This window comes from Scardinius erythrophthalmus (assembly GCF_964197995.2).
Source record: "Scardinius erythrophthalmus genome assembly, chromosome: 20".
Classification (NCBI taxonomy): Eukaryota; Metazoa; Chordata; class Actinopteri; order Cypriniformes; family Leuciscidae; genus Scardinius; species Scardinius erythrophthalmus.
In genome coordinates, this window is record NC_138240.1 from 35058733 (window position 1) to 35070839 (window position 12107).

A 12107-nucleotide genomic window follows, 5' to 3' on the forward strand; every position below is an offset into this window, starting at 1 on the left:
GGTTTGGCCAACATAATTATATCAGAAAATAATTACCCTAGCCTATATAATTCGATAATAATAAGCTACAATATTTTCAAAACAATTCAAACCAGAGAGAATACAACAATAAAAATAAGAACAAAATTTAAGCAACAATTTGTTTTTGCATTATATCAGGATCTTTGTTATTGTACCAATCGATTAATGGTGTAGTAGATTTTTTTTGTTTGTTTTTTGTTTTTTTGCGGGACTGATAATAAAACGCCTGGAGCGCGCATCATCTGTCACATGAGCGCGCTATCCAATGAAGACCTCTCCAGTCGTGTGAAGAAGAAGCGCAGACCCGAGGAGACCTGAGACCTGTTAGATTCACTCCTGGAGTTTCTGAACGACTTATCGGACCGTGTTCCATCGCCTGAAGACGCTCACACACATTAATGGTGAGTCTCTACATTATCTGGTTGAAAAACAATTATTCGGAAGAGACTCTTTTCGAAAACGAGCTTCATTTTTGGACTTTTCGCATCGTCACGCATTTTAAGTTTCAGTTCTCACGCTGTGATGCACAATTACTATGATGAACATATCGAAATACAGACTGTGGATTAATACTGATAATCGAAGCACGAGCTTCTCGTCTATAATATAAGAGTGTTTCAAACTGCGCAGTATCTCCCTATAATGTGAATGCATCATTAAAATGCCTTATTTAAAAGGTTATTCTGCTGGCGAATCGCACAAATAGCCTGAATTCAGAATGAGTTTCATTCGATATGCATTTTCATTTAAAGACATGTAGTTAAACATTAATATGAAATATCACCAGAAAGAGTTTCATTTATATGCATTGCAGGTTCAGTTGTGGATGAATAAATAGCCTGCTTTCATTCGCTGAAAAGGTTATTAAAGGGAAATGTGAATCATTTCTTATAAGAATTTGTTTCCATTAAGCTTTTTTTTTTTTTTTTTTTTTTTTTTTTTCAAGCTTAGCTTTTTCCATCATTTTATTATTTCCTTATTTAATAATATTGCAGTGCTTTAACGCAAAACAAGGACATTTTCTGCATCATATTCACAAAACATCCAGAAAACGAATTCGATAAAGAGAAGAAATTAACCGAACGATAAACTCCTCCACATGTAAATTCAACTATTCGGGTTTCTAGTGTGTAGGCCTATTGAAGAATGAAACTATTAATTTATCAATAAATTAAATGAATAAAAACAGTAGGCTAATCCTACAATCAAATTTTTAAAATCATTATTAGAATAGGCTATTAGAATTATAAAGCGCGTAGGCTGTGTGTGTGTGTGTGTGTGTGTGTGTGTGTGTGTGTGTGTGTGTGTGTGTGTGTGTGTGTGTGTCTGTGTGGTCAGGAGACATGACAGGAGTCAATATGATAAAACCCCATCTTTGCTCTGCGTGCCCAGAAGTAAAACAGATATTTTATGAGCTCTAGATCTATTCATTTTTGTTCATAACACCCTTTGGTCGTCGCTGTATTTGATCGCGCTGAGGGAGAGTATTTTACTATTTTACAGTGCGGTGTGATGTTTAGATTGACACTGTTGTCAGAATGCACGTGCACACAACCAGTCTTTATTTCTCTGTATATCATTATCAATATTAATTTCCAGAATGTTCTGTCCTCAGCGTCTGTCCGAGAAGCAGTGAGCGAGGACCGAGTTGATCTGTGATGATGGAGTTCACCGCAGATGTGGAGCTGGAGGAACAGTGTCCTGTGTGTGGAGATAAAGTGTCCGGGTATCACTACGGTCTTCTGACCTGCGAAAGCTGTAAGGTACGATCTCATCATATCTCTCTCTAGAGCGCGTTATAGTTATAAACCACAGTTTATGTGCACTGGAAAAATAGGCGAATTATTTTATTGTAGCTATAATCGTTACACTTTATTAAAGGTGTCATTGTTACAGTGTAATTATATATTTAAGTACTGAGTAATATTAAGCAACTACATGTACTTACTATAGGGTTATGGTAGGATTAGGGTTTGGTTGAGGGTTAGTTGCATGTAATTATGCATACTTTACTGTTATCACTATGGTAAGTACATGTAACATATAAGGACACTGTAAAATATAGTGTTACCCTATAATGTTATGAAAAGCATTACTACGTAACAATCTTTGTTCATTAGCCCATATTAATGAAACTGATTTATTATTAATAATATTTTTTGGTTGTATCATGTATGCAAATACATACTGGATTTCAAAAACTGACTCACTCTAAAAAATGTGAACCACATGAACCATTTGGTTCCCCAAAGAACCTTTCAATGAGCAGATCTTAAAATAACCATATGTGTGAAGAACATTTTAATCACCTAAAGAATATTTTTCCACTATAAAGAACCTTTTATGCGATGGAAAGTTTCCATGGATGTCAAAGGTTCTTTCAAGAGTGTAGAGGGTACCATTTTATTTTACAGTGTTCTTGTTACAGTGTATAGTAATCACTATAAATTATGCAGAATTACATGCAACTAACCCTAAACCAAACCCTAACCCTATAGTAAGTACATGCAGTTAATTATTATTACTCAGTTATTAAATGTATAATTGCACTGTAAGACGGACACCTTAAAATAAGATCTAGATCAATGTTCCTGTAAAAAAAGCCCAAACTAATTTCTAAGATTTCCTTTTAATTTAGGACAGATTACCATGCAACCGTTTCTTTAACCGCTGACAGAATGTAATCCTTTATGCATGATTATAACAGGGTTTTTTCAAGAGGACGGTTCAGAATAACAAGAGATACACGTGCACACAGAACCAGGACTGTGGCATCGACAAAACCCAGCGCAAGAGATGCCCGTTCTGCCGCTTCCAGAAGTGCCTGAGCGTCGGCATGAGGCTCGAGGGTGAGGACACACACACGCACACGCACACACACACACACACACACTGGGCTTGTGCTCTAAAGCAGCCTCGTGTCAAGGAGCCGCTACGAATGTTCTGATTATATTACTGTCTGCTGAGTGTTGGGACGTAGCCCAACATAAAGCTTATTAAATGATATTATGTCATGTGTTATATAGGTATGAAGGTCTTGAGAGTGAGCATCACTCCTCACTCAGAAAAAAATCAGTTACACTTTAATTAACAACATGTACTTTCTGCATAATTAGGGTTAGTTGCATGTAACTTTGCATCATTTACTTTTATTACTAAAATTACTACATGTAAAATATGTAACAGACAAATAGTGTTACGCCTTGTTCTCCTTGTTACATATGTTACATGTACTTACCATAGTAATAACAGTAAATTATGCAACTAACCCTCAACCAAACCCTAATCCTACCCTAACCCTAGTTGCTTTACTGTTATTATAGTAAGTAGCATATGTAACAATGACACTGTAAAATAAAGTGTTACCAAAAATTCATTATCTGGAAAAAACAGGAAAACATTTAATGTAATATTTCATGATCATGAATTAAAATCATTTTTATCCTATTAAACTACATTCACTCATAGATGTATTAAAACTATAACGCATCTAAATTGGCCTTAATCAACTTAAAAGTAATAAATAACATTTGTCTTGACACTTTGTGCAACATGTAGATTTATATTAGTTAACAAACTGTTTTTCGGCCCAATTATATCGTCTTCCAAATCCACTCGAATTGATTATTTGGTGTAAAACGGTGTGTTATTTGTGCGCGCGCGATTCCCAGGCCGAGTGCAGAGAAGCACCTGTTTCCGCGCGCGCTTGTGACACATTCCTCACGCGCTGATAAGACTCGCGGATTCATGGAGACTCACCAAAACCACAGCGGAAAATATCCATATGAAGAGAAATATCCACTTGCCTTCGCCCTGACTTACTAAAGCAAAACCGTGCCAAGCATTCCTTGCTTTATTTGGCTTTTTAATCACTCTTCTCCTAAAATATCCCCTTTATCCGATGAAGAGTACATCTGCAAGATGTAAATAATATATAATGTGTCTTTAATACTATGAACTAACATTTAAATGAATCATGTGAGTGCCTAGAAAACATGCCTAGAAATCTTCACCCTTTATTCAAATATTATTCAAAATTTGGGAAACACTTTATTTTAATAACATATTTGTTAATATTGACCTTACAAGTTTGATTAAACCATCAAAAAATGAGGAAAATATTTGGTTACACTATTTTCAGGTGTCATTGTTACAGTGTAATTATATATTTAAGTACTAATTAACTAGATGTACTTACTATAGGGTTAGGGTTTGGTGTATGTAATTATGCATCATATACAGTAATAACTTGCATGTAACAAGGACACTGTTAAATAGTGTTACCAAAATTCTTTGGACTTTGTTAGTATATTGCATTGTCAATTTTTGTGATAATAACACAAAGAAACATGCCAAATTGTGCCGACATGAGTTTTGTCCAGGCTGTCAAACAAAGAAATTATGAACAAGAGAGAACCAACAAAATATGAATAACTGATTATGTTGTAGATAGTGTATGCTTTTTCCTCTCAGCTTTTTGTTTTGCATAGTAAAATGAAACCTGTGGCTTTTTGATGAATACTTTTTTGCCAAAAAATTTTGTCAGATAAAAACATGTTTAGTGTTTTGTTCTTTCCTCATATTTAAAATATATATATAAAAAAATTAATAAATCTTTATTTTACTGTGTCATTGTTACACGTTACATGTAGTTACTTTAGTAATTACTATAAATTGTGCTTAATTACATGCAACTAACCTAAACCAGGCCCTAACCCTAACTCTATAGTAAGTACATGTAGTTAATTATTATTACTCAGTACTTAAATACATATTTACACTGTAACACGGACACCTTGAAATAAGTTGTATTTAATGACTGAGTAATATGAATTATCTACATGTACAGTACTTACTATAGGGTTAGGATCAGGGTTAGTTGCATGAAATTAAGCACAATTCTGCATTAGTGTAACAAAGACACTAAAATAAAGTGTTACCTAATAAAGTGTAACCGTTTATTTTAAGGTGTCCGTGTTACATTGTAATTATACATTTAATGACTGAGATTTAATGTACTTACTATAGGGTTAGGGTTGGTTTAAAGTTAGTTGCATGCTATTATGCACAATAATTAGTACATGTAACGTGTAACAAGGACACTGTACAATACCGTTACCGAGTTTTGCAACACAACATCAACACAATAAGCGCATATATAGTAGTTAAGGACATCTAATATAAAGTGTGTTGCAAGTCTGACTGCATCCTGTCGCTCTCTCTCTTTTCCCAGCTGTCCGTGCGGACCGAATGCGAGGGGGAAGGAACAAGTTCGGGCCCATGTACAAGCGCGACCGTGCGCTGAAACAGCAGAAGAGAGCTTTAATCAGAGCCAGCGGCTTTAAAATGGAGGGCAACCCGACCCTCCTGTCCACCTGTCAGACTGAGTACTCTCATCCCGGGTCGCTCCCGGTCCTCCAGCCCCCGCCTCTCTCGTCTCCGGAGTACGAGTGTCCTCCTCTCTGTCCTCCAGCCCTGAGTGTGGCGCTGCAGAGCTACGGCTCGTTCCCGGCTCAGTACCAGTACAGCGCTCCCAGGTCCATTAAAGCGGAGTACCCGGATGTGTACTCCAGTTCTCCAGACTCCTCTCTGGGATACCCGTACCCTGACGGCTGCATGCCCGAGTCCCCTCACTCCAGTCCCATGAACCCCGGGCTTCCCCCGCTGGTGCTGGAGCTCGTCAGCTACGACCCGGATGAGGAGCAGGTACGAATCATCAGCTGGAGTTATAAATGAGACAATGCACACCTATACTTTATATTAGGTGTCTTTAACGAGCAGTATTGTTAGGTACAAATAGGGCTGTCAAATAAAAATTCGAATTTCAAATGTCAAATGTCGTAAAAAGGCTCTTCCTGCTGACGAAAACCCTCTCAGCTGGTGGCAAAAAAACGTTTCTGAAGGGCAGTGTGCTATTGTGTGTTCATGTAGTAACGTTACATTCCGCTGTGTGTTGAAGAGTGTTTTCTCAGGTTACTGATGCACTTACAAAGTTTTTGCACTATTGTAAACTACTTTTCCTTCCTTGCATGCACATTAAGTAAATTATATTTTATTTAAAAACAGTTGTTTATGCACTTTAAAAAGTGAATGTCATTTCATTTCAATAAAAGATACGATGCTTGATTTGGTTTATTTGCTTATTGCGCTAGCTTGCTCCCTCTTGTGGGCATAGGAGACAATACAGGACTTTTTTCCTCTAACATTAAGTATTGCCTTTAGAATTCGAATATAACTCGAATTTTGCTAATCTTTAAGAAAGAAATTCGAATTTAGCTTTTCAGCCATTTTGACAACTTTATTTTACAGTGTCATTGTTACATTTGTTACATGCAGAGTTACTATAGTAAAAACTATGCATAATTACATGCAACTAACCCTAAACCAATCCAAACCCTAATCCTAACCCTATAGTAAGTACATTCTGTAGCAGCCTTTCACAGACAGCAACATGGTGTCGGCCCAGATCCGGCCCACATCTGGTAAGCGTGGAATCCACATGTACCAGATGTGCGTTTATAAATAGACTATTAGGAGTGTAATATGAGATAACATTGTTGAATTTAACAAAGATACAGTAATTGAAGTTGCATTGCATTAAATGCTTGCCTGTCTTTTTTTCTCATATGGGACACGGTCCTCCGAACAGCAAAGATCGCCTCTGAGTACATGTAGTTACTTCATATTACTCAGTTCTTAAATGTATAGGACGTTAATTTGGAAGAAATTTGGATGTTAACTAATGGGACCATATTGTAAAGTGGGGACACTGTGAACAATTGTCAAATTGAACTTTTGTCAAATCAACTTAATTAATGTCGTTCAGATAACATCATATTTTGAGTTTCTGTTGATTAAACCAATCGTCTTCATTGTATTAACTCAAATTTGAAATGTCAAAGAACTACACATTTTAATGCAACCAGGACCAGGTTACTTACTTTTTATGTTAAGCCAACAAAAATATTTTTGTACAGTCACTTTAGTTTAGGGTCCAATTCTCACTATTAACTAGTTGCTTACTAGCATGCATATCACTAGGATATTGGCTGTTTATTAGTACTCATAAAGCACATATTAATGCCTTATTCTGCATGACCATATTCTACATCCTTTAATCCTAAACTTAATGACCTTACTAACTATTAATAAGCAGTAATTAGGAGTTAGGCAAAAATCATAGTTAATAGTTAGAATTGGACCCTTAACTAAAGTATGACCATAGAGGGTTGCTATTTTTTCTTTAACATGTTGTATTTTTTTAACGGTATAACCAATATTCACCTCTGAATTTTGCACCATTTATTTCCACATAAAATAATACATTTTATTAATAACACATTTCATGCTATTTTTCAATGAATGCGGTATTTAAGTTAAAAACAGAGTGAAGGTATTTAATGTCACACACTATTCTTATCAAAAACTAACTTAAGCTGTACAATAACTTTATTTTAGAGTTTATTCTGTTTCGTTAATCTCCTATTCTCACTGTAAAGCTGCTTTGAAATAATCTCCATGGTTAAAGCGCTGTATAAACGAAGGTGTCTTGACTGATGCTTGCACTGGTCAGTGTTTGATGGCTCCCTGTGTTTGCAGGTGCGAGGGAAGATCTGTGCGTATCTCCACCAGGAGCAAAGCGGCCGAGGGAAGCTGGACAAGCCTCGAGCCTTCAGTCTGCTGTGCGTCATGGCGGATCAGACGCTCTTCTCCATTGTGGAGTGGGCAAGAAGCTGTGTCTTCTTCAAGGAACTAAAGGTACAGATCCGAGATAAGTCCATCATCCCAATAAATGTTTTGTCTAATAAAAGCCAAAGTATTTTGGAGAAAGTCTGCTATTTTGTCGCCGAATGGTGTATCTCCGTGAAAGATAACGCTGGGGACGCCGAGGCATTCAGATACTCTCGTCAAGCAGCTTTAAAACTGAGATTACATTTGAATGTTTCGATTTTTGTGGTAGCATGGCTGATATCTGCGTTGAAGCGTCAACGTCAGGAATTCTTGCTCCCTCTCCAAAGGTTTTGACTGGCTGTTAATGGAGTTTTAGCTAAATATATCAGATCTGGTCACTCAGTTGCAGTTCACATCAGGGAGTGTTGCTAATCATTCATTCCCAAACAGATACAGTGTTGAATCCGCTCCGCTCTGACCTCTTATGAACAACATACAGTCAAACCAAACATTATTCAGACACCAGATATCATTTTTGATATTGTTTTACTAGTGTGTGCAGGACACTATAGTTCATTTCTGTAAGTGAGGAGAGCAAAATAAAGTAAACTGTGACATTATACCCAATAATTCTTCAGTGACTTCCAGTGAAATTTATACAAATTTGGGACCACAAATGATTGGGACACTTTGAGCTGATCATGTTTTGTTGAAGTGTGTTTTGTCTTTAATTGCTAATGCTCTTTTTACACACAGACTGAACACGATGAAGCATTGCTTGGCTATTGGTTGACCTAAATTGGTATTATGTAATTGTGTAGTTAAATTGAACAGCTGACAGATATTCAACATGATTCATGTGTGAGACAGTCTAACAGAAGGACGGACAAAACCAGTCAAATATCAACAGTTCTGATTTTCTAAACTATCACGAAGAAACTGTGATGATGTGAGAAATGTTGAAGGTGTCTGAATACATTTTGTTTTTGTCTGTACGTTACAGCGAATATCCCGTCGATGAGTGCCTGCATGCTGGAATGAATTCAAGCAAATCGTGTAGAATTTGGAACTTTGTTTTTGCACATTCACACCTGCGTGACCGTCGCATTCCATTCTGTCGCCATGGCAACTAGCGTCAGGATTCCGAGTGATGCGTAAAATGTTTCAGTTTTTGAAAATGCATGCCAGATTAATTACATTCCGCGCAGAAGATAACTCAGGAATCCCATGCAACGCTCCCTCTCCGCCGCATTGTTCCCGACGGTGCATTCGGACTCAAAAGGGCTTTATTAAACTCTGGATTGTGTACGTCCTGTTCGGTTTGTGCGCGACAATCTGAAGTGTGCCACTCGTGTGAGGGAGGTCAAGTGGGACGGATTAGATGTGGATATATGGTTTGAGTGATTGTGTCTGTGCTGAGGTTGATGTATGTGGCGCTACACTTCTATTAGAGCTTTCCTGAACGCTGACACAGTGTGGCCTTCAAAACCAGAGCGCTGAAAACACACAGGGTCAGTGGGGGAGGAAGACGTGGGACTGATGAAGGACGAGAGGTGAGAAGGTGCGGGAGGTCATCGTCTGACGCTCGTAAATACAGCGCTCGTTTTATGATCTCGTTCTGCTCAGACGTTCATCTGTACGCGAGGGTTGCACTGCTGGGGATGTTTGAGTTAAACCAACTGGACGTCACACATTTATGATTGTTTTGGTCTTTTATTGAGAGGAGAATTGTCGTAAAGCCTTTGAAATATTTAGATTTCGTTTTTAGATCATGTATGAAATATCTATTCCTATTCTTGAACACTTTTTTGGGCTGCTTTATGCAGCTTTTCTGGACCCGGGCTTTCTCACACACACTCATTTACGCAGGTTTGTTTACGAACCTCATGTCGTTCCAAACCATGACTTTCTTTCTACTGTGGAACGCAAAGGAATGTATATTCTGAAAAATGTCATTTCGTTTTTTTTGGCCAATACAAGGAAAGTGAAAGATGAACAATAAATGAAAATTATCTTGTGTTTTCAACCATACAGTTAAAGTCAATGGGGTCCAAAACAACATCGAATTGTTTTAGTATTAGATACTAGTGAAGTATTTATTTATATATTTTCAGTTTTCAATTTCATATGCTTTTGTCATTTCCATTAATTTTTTTATATTTCTATTTAGCTTTAAATCATTTTTAGTAATTTTAGTACTTATTTTAAGTTTTTTGTTTCATATTTTAACTTCATTTTAATTAGTGAAAACAAATGTTTCATTGTTTTAGTTATTGATGACACTAAATCTCATTGTACAGACTGAAAGGCAACGGCTGCGTCCGAAATCGCATGAGTAGACACTTACTTTGAATAATAAGTAATTACTTCACGACCACTAAACAAGTACATTCTGTATAGTATGAATGTAATCTGGGTGTACTACATCCGCCATGTTGTCATTATCATGTGATCTTCCAGTGTCGCCTCACTGTCATTCATAAATCCTGTGGCCTCATGAGATAGTGAAGTGTCCATCCACCCTTCATCTCACCAGGAGTATTAGGTAATCTGGGTGCTTTTCACCTAATGTTTTATGAGTACTGTGAATTCAGATTGTCACATACTGTTTTTCGCCTAATATTTATATAGTAGGGAAGTATTTGATTTCGGACATAGCCCATTTTCCACAGAAGAACGTAAGTCAAATAGGTTTGGAACGATGTGAGGGCGAGTGAATGAATGAATTATCCCTTTAAGTGTCAGGGATTGGTGGTGTGACACTTGTGTGTTTGAGTGTGTGTGTCTGGCTCCTGACATCATGTGTGCTTCTGTCTGTCTTGGGTTTTATTCTCTGTCCCGTGGGTTTGTGTGTCCTGTGCCAGATCATCATCTATGTTATCGTGAGGAAGTCTTGTCTGTTTGTCGTGTCTTGCCCCAGTCCTGTGTTTCTCCCTCACTGGGGAGGTTTAAGTTTTGTTCTGGTTATTTTGGGATTAAAATAACACCCTCAAAGTCCTCACAATTCTTGACCCACACCTGACACTTTAAGTCCCCCTGTGGTGGAAATCCAGCTTTTAATGTTGTTTATGTGTCTATGTGGTGTTTTTAATACGCTTTAAGACAAACCATGTGTAAATTCATAAGTCGACACCATTGCTGAGTATTTCCTCCTTAAAACTGCAGTGAACCAAAGACAGTCTCAAAAACACGCTTTGAAATCGCTGGTGTTTCTGACGTCACAAACTACCTTGTAACCAATCAGATCAACGTGTGATCGTCAACCAGTGGATCTCTGAGCTGAGTGAGTGAGTGGAGGCGGGGCTCATTTGCATATTCATAGAACTGCGTATACTAAATGAGGCGAGGGTGGCGAGTTCAAGATATTTTAAGGCTTTTTGTTTTAAGGAAAAAAACTTTTAAATATGTAATTTTGATGACTGAAGACGAGTTTTAAGGATTAAAATGAATGATTACTGGGGGAGTTTTAGTCACAATATTATGCTTGAAATCGGTATCATAGAGGCCTGATACTGTGAGCCCATTACAACTCTTCTTTTCCCATGATTCAGGTTGGAGATCAGATGCGACTGCTGCATAACTGCTGGAGCGAGCTGTTGCTTCTCGATCACATCTGCAGACAGGTGCATCATGGGAGAGACAACAGTCTGCTGCTCATTACAGGACAGGAGGTGAGATTATCCAAACCATTATTTATAATAACATCATTATGGAAAAGCAGAACATTTCAGTACAAAGAGTCTAATGAATGGGGTATCCGTGTTAAACGTCTCAAACAGGAAATGCTGATCTTGCATAATATGCTTTTGTATTCGTCAGTGACTCATATATTCGCCGGGAGGGAGGGAGGCTGACTCTTAGTTAAAGCCCCACTGAAGTGCCTTGGATCGCGCAGCTTTGTTTGATGCGTTGACGTAATCTCCACTGAAACAAGAAGTGAAGGCGGGACATATTGAATGGCTCCTCCCCCTTTTCAAATAGCCAATTGCGTTTAGTTTACAGACTGTGAGTCGTACTTGAGAGCATCAGTTCTATAGTGGATTCAATAGTAGAAGTGTGAATAAATTCTAGCCATTTCATTCCTAACCAACGTACAAACTGGAGTGTTTGAGCAACTGAACACACACTCAAACCCATATCGCTCCGTGATGAGTCAGCGGTCGCTTTGGTCAGGTGGTGTTTATAGCATAGGGGGCGGAGCTTCAGATTCTAGAGAGCATGTGATTGGACAGAAGATGTGGGGAGAAGCTGAAGTCTGTGGTGATGTCATAAAAATCCCTGATTCATTTCAGCGAAGTTTTGAATGCTTATATCTCCTAAATACGAATTTTGTCATTGTTTAGGAACACAGCAGCTTATTTATAACCTTAAGGCAAACATGTTTATACTAAAAGCTAAAGAAAACTTACATTTTG

General features: G+C 37.7%; 1 protein-coding gene across 2 annotated transcripts in view; it reads left to right on the forward strand.

Moving 5' to 3' along the window:
* Positions 1-268: 268 nt before the first annotated feature.
* Positions 269-12107, forward strand: part of nr5a1a (nuclear receptor subfamily 5, group A, member 1a) — a 15794-nt gene continuing 3955 nt past the window's right edge. Inside the window, exons 1-6 of one of the 2 annotated variants that reach the window (XM_081348944.1) lie at positions 269-422; positions 1637-1784; positions 2729-2870; positions 5255-5727; positions 7621-7779; positions 11244-11363. In XM_081348944.1, coding sequence (XP_081205070.1) covers positions 1680-1784; positions 2729-2870; positions 5255-5727; positions 7621-7779; positions 11244-11363 — 999 coding nt within the window. In that variant the 5' untranslated portion in view covers positions 269-422; positions 1637-1679. Of the gene's footprint in view, positions 423-1620; positions 1785-2728; positions 2871-5254; positions 5728-7620; positions 7780-11243; positions 11364-12107 lie in introns of both variants that reach the window. The other variant, XM_081348945.1, reaches the window with a different exon arrangement.